At 42.7% G+C, this 13,774-nt stretch overlaps 1 protein-coding gene across 1 annotated transcript; it reads left to right on the top strand.

The window, feature by feature from the left end:
• Window positions 1-1,809: 1,809 nt before the first annotated feature.
• Window positions 1,810-12,600, top strand: LOC115405530 (uncharacterized). Its single transcript, XM_030115134.1, has 10 exons — window positions 1,810-1,835; window positions 2,136-2,215; window positions 2,292-2,458; window positions 2,682-2,854; window positions 4,235-4,375; window positions 11,525-11,737; window positions 11,833-11,886; window positions 11,988-12,049; window positions 12,134-12,300; window positions 12,415-12,600. Exons 1-10 carry the CDS (start codon window positions 1,825-1,827, stop codon window positions 12,598-12,600), a joined length of 1,254 nt encoding a protein of 417 aa, XP_029970994.1. The 5' UTR covers window positions 1,810-1,824.
• Window positions 12,601-13,774: the final 1,174 nt, after the last annotated feature.

Genomic DNA, 13,774 nt, shown 5'->3' with positions numbered 1-13,774 from the left:
CAACAAAAAGGAAAACAGCTGAGGGCTCTGCAAGGATCCTCTGATAAAAGTCATTCCAATAATTAGGTGGAATTAGCACTAATTAGGAGAAGCATAATTTAATATTTCATGATCGTAATAGTCTTAAATTAAATTGTGAAGCTGTCATGTCGTCGACGCTCCTTCTGGTCCTCGTCAGCCCGCGTGCTTCAGCTGCAGCGGTGACATGTTCTTCAGAGAGCAGAGCGTTACAGCAATCCGGCGCACATGGAGAAAGGCGTGGAAAGCTCCAGAGGAACAGTCTCACTCTGGCCACGTTTGGTAAAACTTTAGGATTTTTAAAGTGAAGTCCGACTCATAAATGGCTCTGAGGTTTTAGAGATTCTCACAGAAAAACGTCCAGGATTTGATGTCTAGAATTCGATTAAAAACAAGATCCGCAGGCCCTGATGGAGCGACAGGGGGTGACAGTGTTCAACGTCCAGCAGCGTGTGTGTGTGTGTGTGTGTGTGTGTGTGTGATGCCATGTCTCCTGATGACATCTCCGAGTTGAAGGTTTAAAATAGAAAACAGACCTTTCAGGAACACAACAGTTCATATTACAGCTTCATAAACATTCATATAGAATTATTCGCATTTCCAGCAGCAATAACTGAGCAGAACAATGTAATCAGAACATCTGACTTATCAAGTCAATCCCCTGACTGTGGGATCAAAATAAGTCCAGTTCCTCACATTTACCCAAAAAAACTTTAGATGAAAAAAGCATCCAGCTCTTCTGTAGTTGTATTGAATATAAAGAGTCAAGACAAAGAAGATTCACCTGCAGGAGGATTAATGATTTGAACTCTTGGTGCCGTCGACTCATCTTCTCGACCTTGGCTCAGTATTGAAGCGCAGCTCATCATCTTATGCATTCTTTTAAAGGAGGATAGATGGATAAAAACCAGCTCGTCTTGGCAGACAAAGGCCACTGATACTCTCCTTCAGCGCTGCACACAACATTCATAAGAATTCAAACAAAGGGTAAAAGCATGTTCATGAATATGTGACTAACCCCGTGAGCGTAGCAGGCTTTTCTGGATTTATTTTCATTGAAATGTTTAATCCCCTGTAGGAATGGATTGCTGGGAAATCTGTCAAAATCATTAAACAAGTGTATATTGAAGAAACAACGTGGTAACCCTGGAATTGTTTTGAACGGCTGATGTTTATAAATCAAAGCCAGTTCTTGTTTTTTTTTTATTTGAGCAACCCTGCTGACATGCAAATGGAAATTTGACAGGTCTTTTCCTGAATAGTGAATTTGTTTATAGGAATTTGCGTATGACCTGGACCTTTTCCCAATGTTTCCTGACCATTGCTCATTACTCAAGTTAAATTTTTTTTTTTTTTTTTTGTAGCGTAGACAAGCTCTGCTTTACCGCAGCAACCCTCCATTACTCCTGTGGTCTGTGTGACGACGCCCACAAACACGGTGTTTAACATGCTGTAAGGAAATCACTCCAGCTGAAGTCAGTTGGAATAACTTGGATTAAATGATTAACCGATTGTTTTGTGATTCACGACGTGAGTCAGATCCACATTCGAGACGATCGGCGCTCTGTCAACAGATGAGCTCAGTCCGAATCGCGCTCGCCTCCTCGAGGTGCGACGGACATGGAGGGACGCCCTGTTTCCCCTGCTGCGGCGCTTTGCATACAGATTTCCATATATTCCATTCATGTTGGGTGGGGGTCATTTGGATTTGTTCAGTCACTTGACTCCCTCATTTCCAAACAATCAAAGCCCCATCTTCAGTCTGGCAGGATCTTATCTCCGTCTCCCTTCGTAGAGGACGAGGAGATGGCGATAAAGTGAGTTACTGCATATTTGATTATTGGGGCCTTTACCGTTTTCAGCAGGCAGCAGCTTACAGCAGCCATGGGGAAAATATCACGGAGGTTTTCACTCACTGTAAGTTTCACTCTGCGTCGTGTCTCTGTCTGAATGAGGTTTGAATTGATGTGCGATTCCTCTCGGGTGAACTGTGCAGTAAAAACGGATGTTTACAGGTTTATGCTTTGGATGTGAAAATGTCACTGGGTGTGCTGAAGGATGATGGGGCCACTGATAATTGGGCTAGTGATAGATCTCATTGCTCTTTTCAAGGGTAGATTGTGTTGCTTTCCCAAGGACCCTCTTGAGGATATTGAGACTTGGAGTGAGTCTGTGGACAAAGTTCTTGGTTGTAAAGGTGAGTTTCTCCTTCTTTGTATTGTAACCTCGTGTGTGTGTGTATGAAATATTCACCGGTGTCTTGGGGTTTCCAGCCGGACAGATGGCTTTCCGGGAGTTCCTAAAGACCGAGTACAGTGAGGAGAACATCCTGTTTTGGCTCGCTTGTGAAGAGTACAAAAAAATCAAGACGGTCCCAGAGATGATCTCCTCTGCCAACAGGATCTACTCCGAGTTCGTCCAAACAGAAGCGCCCAAACAGGTAAATCACCGCCGCTCGTAAAACCAGAGGCATTTTTAGTGAGGAATTTCAAACGTGAATCTAAAGGGTCATATACTGATAGTTAAAACGGCGAATATTTTACAGCCGTTAAACTGCAGAGGTGCGCCTGTGCACACAAATCATTTCTAAACAGAATATTCAAGTGAATGCTAATGAAAAGGCGCTCTGTAATCAGCCTCCGGGTGATACTGTCTGATTCCAGATCAACATAGACTGCACTACCAGAGAGAACATTACAAAGAACATCTCCCAGCCCAACCTGACTTCGTTTGATTCGGCGCAGAAGCTCATCTACAGCCTGATGGCCAGGGACTGCTACCCACGCTTCCTGAAATCTGACATCTACCAGGGACTCCTGAGGAGGAACGATTCAAGGTGACTGTATTAAAACGGACAGCCTCTCAGACAAAAGGCTCATGAAATCTTCTGCTCGGCTTCTGATCTGCTGTAGCTCTCTGTAATTTCCGTGTGGATAACAGGTTTATGCCACACAGTCCAGATCCCGACTAGAGCAGATGTAGTTCCTCTCAGTCTGTGTGATTCAGTAGCAGCTCCAGTCAATCTGCTTGTATATTACGTTGCGCTAAGATGCAAAAACCTCCAAGAGATCATCCGCATAGTTTGCCCAGGGTCATCCATATTCTCTTTTTCAATGCATAATAAAAAAAAAAAATCCTTTATTGTAAAGTATTATCTTTTCTTTGTTTAATTGAAGATGCAAATGTAAATGCTTCTGAGAAACTGAGCTCCCATATGCAAATAAATGTGGTTAAAGTTCTGTCTTGGTTTATTTACTCGAGAAACTTTCTCCCTTGTTTGCCCTGCAATGTAAGACTTCAGAACAACAAGGGGCTCATGAAGCCGAGCGGCATCTGGGCTCGGCTCCTTTGAATGCAATGCAAATTGTCTGCTGCCGTCGCGGAGGTCAGCGTCTCTGATCTGAAATACTGTCGTTGGTCATGCAAACAGCAGATGGCAACAGAGTCCCTTAACAACAACGACGACAACAATCAACAAGAAGAACCGTGTTTAAATGCTTCTGTCCCTGTTGAATTTCTGCAACATGTCCAGATAAGGTTTGTGAGGAGTGTGAAGACAAAACCACACAAATTAACTCCAGATTCAAGTCAAGTTTGTTCTGATTGGTGGAAACAGGATGATGGACATGCATCTTTAAGATGAGGTGCAAGTGCATTCATTCATGGAAAAAAAAAGAAAAAAAATATTTTAACATAAATGCAAATAGTAGAGTTTCAGGTTTACGAGTGCCGCTATAATAGTCTGTTGGAACATGATGTATTTATAGATAATGTCTATGCAAAAGGCATGCAGGCAGAACAGGAAGGTAAACAAAAGGTTCTAGAGTACAACACGTTCCAACCTCAAACAGTCCTATTGACCACATCCTTACAAGCACAACAGACTCTGAATTAAAACTTTAAAACCTATTAATTAAAACATAATCAAAACACATCCTCTGATGTGTTCTCTTGTGTCTGGAAAGCAGAAGTAAACACAGCATGGCTTCTCCATGTGATCACCCAGACTCAGACGGACAGTTTCCTGCAGTTCAGACGACTCTCTGTGGGAGGAAGTTTGAATTCAGTGGGTCAGGTGAAAAAATTAGACAACCAGTTTATAAACTTAATGGATCTTTGGTCTAGCTGAGGTTTCAGAACACTGCACGTGTACACGGTGAAGAAAACAGGGAAATGACAGGCAGTGAAGATATGATCTCAGTATCTGTTGACAGAGGAAACCATGTTGCAAACCAATGAAGAAGATAAGACGGGAGTTAAGCTCAGCGTGCCAGGTCGCCAGCGTCTCTCAAACAAAACATTTCCTGTCGGAGAACATCCACTGCAACAGACCACCTCCCACCTCAGAGCAGCTCAGGTTTGTACAGATGTGTGTGTACACTGGTGATGTGCTTTTGAGCAGAGCTGCTTTGTGAACAAAATGCACAGCAGACCACCATGAAAAATGTATTCACAATTAGCTAATGTTTATATACAATAAAAACATGCTACATGTAATAATATTCCATTCTTAAGTTTTTCAAATATTATTTGTGATTCGTTTGTGAAAACTCTTAAACATTATTCACGACAGTGTGCCAACAGCTATCGCTGTGTAATTCACTTAATATTCAGTACAAATGTTTTACAAATTATAAAGAAAAACACAAAAATAAACACAGTATAAAACTGAGATCTGAAACAGGTATTACACCAATTGGAATGCAGATCAAGAAATAAGGATTAATAGGATTAAATGAAGTGTAACAAATAAAATTACACTGCTGTATGAGTCACAAAACCCAAGCTGTCTTGAAAAACTTTGAGGCAATTTAGGTTTACGATTCAAATTTACTGTCATTAGACATGAATACGGAGTCTAATAGAGAGAAAAGTGTGTGGCTGTTGGCTCCATGTTCCCAAATAAACAGGAAAACATAGATGGACGGATGGATTGATGGATGGGTGGATTAAAGAATGGATGGATGGATGGATGGATAGATGGATGGATGGATTAAAGAATGGATGGATGGATGGATGGATGGATAGATGGATGGATGGATTAAAGAATGGATGGATGGATGGATGGATGGTGGCTGTGTAGCGCTTCTTCAACGTCCGTTGATTGGTCAGCGCCCCGAGTCTTAATCTTTTCCCCTTTTGTTCAGTTGCGTTAGCCCCTTAAAGCTCGTGTCCGGAGTTTCCGTTCATTTCCAACGTATGTATCATTTTTCAACAGAGCTTAAATGTGTCAGTCTGGTTCGATACTACAATATAATATTAGCATAAAGCAATATAAAAATTTATTTATGAGCCCCGCCTTCGTCTCATAGACCCCCATGTTATCCGAAAAAGCGCCGGTCAGCGTCAGCCAATAGATTTCGAGCTTCCGCATTCTCGTGTTGTCAATCAATGTGTGCGCGCAGCCAGAGGGCACGGCCGCTCGCCCAGGCAGAGGAGAGTTAGCTCCGCAGCAGCCGCCGCGCTTACCTCGGATATATCCACTGTCTGCTGAACATCCACCGTAAACAGCTAAACATGGAGGATGCTGTAGGACTCGGAGGCTCTCATTTTCACCCGACAAATAATTCGCGTGCACAATTAAAGGGGCGTGGCTTGGTCGCTCATGAAAGCAGAGGGAGGGCGGAGCCTCGAGATGTTGGATTAAAAAAAAAACTCTCTCTTTCAAAACTCCGGACACGAGCTTTAAATATGAATAACGCCAGCTTCTTTACAAAATACTCTCAAATTTATTAAACAAAATTACATTGGAAAATGATCTGATTGCAGAAAGAAGAAAACACTAAAATAAAACGCCAACCAAAGACTCTTTGATCCACAGCCAAATTGGTAACTCAAAACAAATACATACTGCCGCCTCGCTACCCTCACGGGCTCTTAACAACTGAACAGGCAAACCAGTTCCCAAAACAGAATCTGTTGAAATCACCAACTTTCGTATCCCTAAACAGTTTTAAATTGTGGGCCCACAATACCTTAAACACCAGCTGGTTAATAAACAAAATAACAAAACAAAACCTGTTGCAGGCCTGAACGACGCTGGCGCACATGGGAGCCAAAAAAATTGTAGAGGACCTTTATCAGCTTGAGCAAACGAGAGAAGTTGCAGTACTCACAATCTTTGAAGAGTCAATGTCAGTCTCAGTTAGGCCTGGGCGATTATATGATCGTGATTGGTGATCACGATTAATTTCCAGTCGATCACGGTGATCAGCTGTGAGCACATTTACTCGATCAGACACGACAATCACAATCACAGCCAATCACAATCGACTTTTTCCTGCTCAACTTCCGCCTGTAAGTGTCCTGAGAAGTAAACAGAGATGGAGCCGAACGTGGAGCCGAGGGCAGCGAAGCAGATGAAGTCAGCCATGCCTCGGCGTTATCCTCTGAAGATGAGGCTACTGTTGACAGGAAAGGCTGCTCCACGCCGCACCGCTGCTAGCTCACCGAGCCGCAAGGAATCTGGTCTTTTGAGTACAGGAACTACTTGTGACACAGTTTAACTAACGATCGTTCAGTTCTTCTCTTTTACTGAAAAAACGGTGCATCGCATCATTGAACATATCACCACGTCTTGCCGCCAACACTCTTCTTCTAACAACATGCAGAAAGAGCCTGCAGCGGCTGCAGTGCCCTTCTTCCTCTGTGGTGTCTGTGTAAAATGAGGTTGAACATGCAAACAGCACACCTAGTGGCATGAAGTGCAAATGCAGTCATGGCGCCATCTGTGCACCGTGGTCTGAATGAGGTTATTCCAAATGTTTCAGAAACCAGAATATTTATCTTAAAGGTGCTGTAGGCAGGATTCAGCATCTCCGCAATTTTGCTTAGGTTTACCTAAGCAAAATGGCGATTTGACCCATCTAAGATGGCGATTTGAAATCCAGCACAGCCAATCCTGTCCTGTTTTCTCTGACATCACGCCCTTACGCAAGTTAAGCCCCTCCCACAAGAACGTGTGACGAACGCCCCTCGACCAATCAAAGTTAGAGCCTCAGGGGCTCTTCTGATTGGTCAAAGATACCTGGAGCTGTCGAGATTCCTTTTCAGCTCAGAACAGAGACAGATGGAAACGCTGCGCCCTCGCGGTAGTGCAGTTATGCTACACTCCTAAAGGATTATCAATGGATACTCTAACATTTAATCCAAAGAAAACACAGAAAAATTAGCATTGACTAGCAAAATCCTGCCTACAGCACCTTTAACACGAATATTGACTGCACGTAAACATAGCCAGTGTCATCTTTTCAGGCCATTGCACCATACGAGCAACATTCTAAGAGGAGAAAAAATGATTACTTTTGTCTATTTTTCTTTTTTTTTTTTTTTTGGTATTATTGTAGTTTTGTATGTTACATTCTAAGTCTAATCTGTCAAATCTAAATTATTTAAATTTTGTACATTTGATGCAAGCATTAATGATGGCAGCAGCATATTTAGCATCATAACTTGAAAATAACATTTACATTCTAAAGCACCTTCATTATCCCCAGGCGGTTTCTTTAGTTTTTTAATCTTTTATAGCAACAAAAATCCTCGGGGCTGTAAACTGTCACACTTTAACTAACAATCGTTCAGTTCTTCTCTTTTACTGAAAAAAAACGGTGCATCGCAAGATTTTATTATCTTGTTGCTAGATTTTTTTCCCCCATTTACTGCACTGTTCAGTAAGATTGTTCTTATATTTTTCTATGTTTATATTATTTATTTTGCACTGTTATTTACTTGGTTCGTTAATAAAATGCTAAAATATTCTATCGTTCTAGTTTTCAGTGCAGATGCTTTAAAACTGATTTAAAAACAATATAACATATCGTGATTATAATCGAGATTGAATTATATGAAAAAAAATAGTGATTTTTTTTTTGCCATATCGCCCAGCCCTAGTGTCAGTGTCCCTGTTTTCACCTCCAGACAGCTTGGAGTGGAGATGTTGGCTGAAGAAGCATGAGATGAGGAGGAGAGATGTTCACCATGGGAATCTAGCCGACTCCCTCGCCGCCAGAGGAGCTACCTGGCTTTTCCGGTCACCTGGAGCACTATCTGGGTTGCCATGTGTGCTCTCTGTAATTAGCTGCAGCCGTTAGCATAGCTTGCTAACTCAGCACCCAAGTCCTCTCTGGACGTCCGTTACAAAGTTTTCCAAATTGCTACAGTCTCTTTCACCGTTGCAGCTAGAGCGTGGCCACTCTTCAGCCCAATTTCTTTGGGTTGAAGTCGTGTTTTTCGCCGTTAACTCCTCCGTGAGTGCAGCCGCAACTCAGCCTCACATGCTTCGCCATCTTCCTCCACCGTTCTCCATCGGTCTCCTCTCACATCACCTTGCTCCCGCCCCCCAGCCAATCAGAAAACCTCACCACTGACTTGACAGCTTCACAACCAATCAGAACTCATGAACCACGCAGTGCTAGTTGAACTTCAAAACAATACGTTTTTTGCACTGTACACACGAAAAAAAATATTGAACAAAACAAATACTTCTCCATGGCAAATACAACATAAACATGATGAATTTCCATTTAAAAAAACACACAACCTCAAAATATGAAATACTAAATTTCTTAGGGGTTACAGATGGATGGATGGATTAAGGAATGGATGGATTAGGGAATAGATGGATGGGTGGATGTATGGATGGATAGATGGATGGATGGAAGGATGAATTAAAGAATGGATGGATTGGTGTATGGATGGATGGATGGATGGATGGATGAATGGATGGATGGATGGATGGATGGATGGGTGGATCTAACTCCAGGAAGTCTTGACATTTAACCAGGATAAACAACTCTTTGTTTTCCTTGTTAAGATGAAAGTCATTCATTAATTGTTTGTGATTTTGTGAATATTCTTCATTTTAACCCCTCATTTCCTCCATGTAGCCAGATTACTTCACCAAACCACCAACCTTATACATCTACAGTCACACATTAGTTCCCATGAAACCAACAAAATGTTGAGCTCCTCTGTAATGTTCATGTAGCCTGTTTGTCATTACTGTATAGATCTATACTACATAGACCACCTCGCTACTCTACATAAACAACATTTGGACCTAAATGTTTTGGAAAGCTGTGACCTCTGCAGCTCTCAGAAGCTACCATGATATAGTTTTTCTATTTTTTTAATTAAATCTTTAATCAATAGGAGTAATTATTGCAAAATTCGTCAACATGGAGAACAAACACTGAAAGCAGGTAAATCTAACCGCTGCATCTATCTTCAGTAGCGCCTTCATCCTGCTCAGTGTTGCAAGGCACTGGAGCCGATCCCAGCTAACTGCTGTGGACATAAGCATTTGTGACTAATTAGAGCCTCACCGTCTGGGCCTGAACTCCTGGGCTTTTAACCACCTCTGCTGGGCGGCTTTTAAACAAAAGGAAATCATTGTCTCAGGATACAGACCAGTCATTCGCCACAATTAAAAGGGCCTCAAGCTCCAGTGCAGTGAAGAAACCCAGGATTCGCATTTAAAGAAAGGAAGAAAGAAAATAATAAGGGCAGGTAAGCTTCTGACAATTACTGCAATAAAATGTTGGTGATTTCTGAGGAGAAACAGTATAAACCGCACAGTATACACCCTCCTCTTGGAAGAAGCTAATTTGTAATCTATCCCACCTTCCCCCGTCTTTCTACAGGGCTGTTTTAAAATGGACAATGTTAAGAGATTTGACTTTTCTGTATTTGGTATGAGGATCAGGAGTGCATCAGAAAGAAAAAGGGAATTTCAGACACAAATTCACGTCCTGCGAAGGTGCTCGAAGAAGAAAGAATATCTGAGGAGGTCACACCGTATCCCCCGTGGTGGAGCGGTGGTTGACGCTCTCACCTCACAGCGAGTCCGTCTCCTCCTGCTCAGGGGTTTGGGTTTTCTTCACGTACACCTGTTTCCTGTCAAAGTCCAAAAACATGCATTTGAGGTTAACCTGCGCCTTTCAGCGATCAGTAGTTTTAATCATGTCATGACTGAAGCCTTGTCTGTACTGGACTACTATAAAGGATGCTTAAATTCACATTATAAAATCATAAAATGTCGCAGTCAAACAGCAAGTGACACCATGAACCACTTCGTGAGACCAGGTGGCTCCAACAGCCGTAAAACCAGCCTTGCAACGGTGCCACGTGAGGTTAAATGTGGAAAAGCAGAACTTCACCTACAACAACATCCGCATAAAACATTGGAAAGTAATGTTCTTTACCCCGTGGCATACATCACTGAAACCACCCAATTTGATTTCAAATTCCAGAGGAAGTACAACTTTATGAAAAAAATTAAGGTTCCTGTGGATATTTAGAGCTTTTTGACGTGTGGAGAAATATGTAAATGACATTTTAAACTAACTCCAAAAGTCTTTTACTGTGCGACAAAATGTGACACTTTAACAAAGCTTTTCTGCAGATGTAATCTCATTCATGTGTCGGATCAAGAAACTGCATTGCATCGTATGCATTTGCAGGTTTTCCTGGTTCCTGAAATGGAAACGATGATGATTAAACCATGTAACCACAGCGCTGGTGGTCTGTCACCTGTCAGCCACCGTGCTTCCTGTATGACTGTTCTGACAAAGGTTGAATAATATCCAGAACCTGTAAAATAGAAAAAAGTATATTAACATTGTCACGTAAAGGTGAACTTGTGGAAAGAGCAATCTGACACACCGGGGTCAAAGAGTCGAGCTTCAATTTCCACCACATATCAAAGAAAGTACAAGACTTGTCATGAGAGCAAATAAAGACATGTCAGTTGTCCTTGTGTGACAACCAGAGGACTGCAGCGAGAGAACAGATGAAAGGATGAAAACCCAGAAAACTCACCAGCTAACACAGCGTGAGCGACAAACCTGGAAATCCAAAAAACACGCAATTAAATTTCATTGCATCATGAAGTTCAGACATCTCTCCACTGTGAGCTTAAAAAAAAAACAACAGAGCAAAGATCAAAGTTACAGCGAAAGATTTACACTTTAAAAAAGCAAACAAAAAAAACCAAGCCTTGATCCATCAGGATATCTTCTAATGAAAACCCTGAAGTTATGTGGGGTCAGACTGTAAAATAATGAAAAGGATGAATTTATTCAGTTATTCGTTCATTTGCAAAGGCAAGATGGTGTTATTTCTTTTCTTCCATCAGAAAACAACAGTCCAGCTGTTTAATTCACTCACTGCTAACTATTCTGTCGCACCTCTCTCCTTTCTTCTGACTTACTGAGAACGAGGTTTAATATGAGGCTGAAAAGGTTGCAATATGTTGGAACAGCTTTTAGGGGCCAGTTAATGTAATATTTCCCAAACATGAAATGCTGGTATCAGTCCTGGAAACTGGACAGAGGTCAGAACATTTGCTTATCTGTCTCGCAAGTTTCCAGTGCATGTTTTGCATGCATGAACCCAGAAGTAAACAAACAGCCGAGCGGGTCTGAGCGCAGCGTGAACTACCTACTGTGACATATTTGCCTGTTCGGTTGCGTCAACCCCCCCAAACTTCCTCTTCATGTGCGGTTAGCTCAGGATGGAGCTGTGACGCTGCCTCGGCCCTCGTTTCAAACTTCCGCTCCGCGTATAAAAGTCGGCGCAGGGCGGGTTCCTTCAACTCACCCGGTTCAGCAGCTCCAGTTCCAGTCGGTGCAGCGACCATGCCGATCCTCGTCACCAGTCCACCGGGGGAGCTGCGGCAACCAAACATGGATGGTGACGACAAAAAGACTGGAAAATACAGGTACTTTTTTAGGTTTTGTTTTGTATGTGTTTTCTTGAGTATTTTTTTCTTGTTTAAGAGAATGAGCTCTGATGGTTTCTATTTGTCTTTACCAGGGGAGGAAACCTGAAATCTCGACTGCAGTGTCGATCATCTCAGTCCGCTGAAGGGTAAATGAAGAACAGCTCCTCAGTGGAAACAAGGCGTAGACTCTGCTGCTGAGTGATGTGTGTGTGTGTGTGTGTATGTAACATGTGCCTTTCTTTTGCAGGCTTTGCTTCGAAGAGATCTCCCAGTGGTCCGACTCACTCGAGAGACTTCTATCGTCTAAATGTAAGTGGATCACTGCACATTTCCAAAGTCTGTACTCTCCCTGGAAAACCACCTAATTCCTTCTAATTTCTCCTCCTTGATCAGATGGGATGAAGATATTCCAGGCCTTCCTGAAGTCAGAGTTCAGTGACGAAAACCTTGAGTTCTGGGTTGTGTGTGAGGACTACAAGAAGATCAGGTCCTCCTTCAGGATGTCCTCCAGGGCCAAGAAGATCTTCAAACGCTACATCCAGCCAGAGGCTCCCAGAGAGGTCCGCTCGCTGCCTTGAATAATGCACAGCCACTTTCTGTTCTGTTCAAAGCACGGAGCGGGCGCTGCTGCTTTGGATTATGTTGTCCCTCATTATGTTTCCTCTTGCTTTCAGATCAACATTGATCAAAGGACCAGAGAGCTGATCAGGTGGAACATGAAGGCTCCGTCCCCGCTGTGTTTTGACGACGCTCAGAAGATCGTCTACGGCTTGATGGAGAGGGACTCGTACCCGCGCTTCCTGAAGTCTGACATATACCTGACCTTCCTGGACTCCACTTCAGAGTCAGTGAAGATGTAAAGAGAAGGAAGACGAGAGACGATTGGTCCGGAGCGGCCGGACGGAGCTGGACGACGTGAGCGACGGCGAGGGCTTTCCTGATCCTGGAAGAGACGGCGTTGGACGCCACGCTGGAGCTAAAAACGTCTCTGTGTTGTTTGCTGAGCTGAAGAAAACCGTGGCGCTGGCCGGTGATCTGCTCTTCAGAGGACTTTTCTCAGAACGTGTGAATCTGAACCAACAGCATCCACTGTCAAATCAGCTGTAAAGTCAAAGACTTTTTGCTGCTTCGGCGATTTATGCAATGAAAATGCTGGAAAATGTCTGTGAGCGTGGCGCAAACAGCCCCTCCCGGAGATGAGAGTGAATAAGCTGGAGTCTGTATTTGCACATCAGGTTGATTTTAAGTCACTAAGGAAACAGACGCCTTGATGGAGATGTGGATTTTCACTGCAATGCAACTGTGAATATTTGTAAAAAGCTGAGTTTTTTGTTGTCGACTGTGAAATTACTGTAACAGCAACAATTAAAGTGTTCTTTTAAATGAAAGAAAACAAATTTGTGTTCAAGTATTAAACTTCCAAAAGTGAAAAAAAGCCAATTTCAGACTGACAGCCACAAATGAGGTCTGGCTCTCGTGACACCGTTTCGGCTCCGGAAGCCGCGGAGCCACCAGTTCATTCATGTACTCTCATTCACTCACTCACTCAGGAACACTCGCAGTATTAGATGCTTAGTGGCTTTTGTTATTTCAGAAATACCGAGTTAGTCACGCAGAAACCCTGACTGCGTTTTCCTGGTACATGATGGACCAGAGCTGTAAGCATTCTGGATTATATAAGAGATGCTTCACTTTCACGCCATCATGCCTTAGAAAGATGTTTTCCCCCATCGAACAGCACACTGATCATTTCAGATCATTTCTCTGTTTTGACACTTGGTGCTTCTTGGTGTCACTTTTCACTCTTTAGACTCCTGCAGCTCTTCCCAGTAAACCTGCTCAAACTTTCTCATTTAATCTTTTGCAATAGTTTGTTTCTGCCTCTCCTTGGAGCTACAGAATGAAAACACAAGGATAATTTTATTATTATACGGCTGAAATGACATTCTAGATGCCTTGTTTTTTATTTTATTTTATGCAGCCTTGCACATGTGGTGTGTTTGGAAATGTTGAAGTTAGCAGTGGAAGATAAAA

The sequence above is a fragment of the Salarias fasciatus genome, chromosome 18, assembly GCF_902148845.1.
Source record: "Salarias fasciatus chromosome 18, fSalaFa1.1, whole genome shotgun sequence".
Classification (NCBI taxonomy): Eukaryota; Metazoa; Chordata; class Actinopteri; order Blenniiformes; family Blenniidae; genus Salarias; species Salarias fasciatus.
The sequence above is the reverse complement of the archived record's forward strand: the minus strand, read 5'-3'. Positions and strand labels throughout refer to the sequence as shown.

Coding starts and splice junctions, on each gene's coding strand:
- LOC115405530 (XM_030115134.1), top strand. Junction 2,216..2,291: donor CAAAGTTCTTGGTTGTAAAG/GTGAGTTTCTCC, acceptor TGGGGTTTCCAG/CCGGACAGATGGCTTTCCGG. Junction 11,887..11,987: donor TCATCTCAGTCCGCTGAAGG/GTAAATGAAGAA, acceptor TTTCTTTTGCAG/GCTTTGCTTCGAAGAGATCT.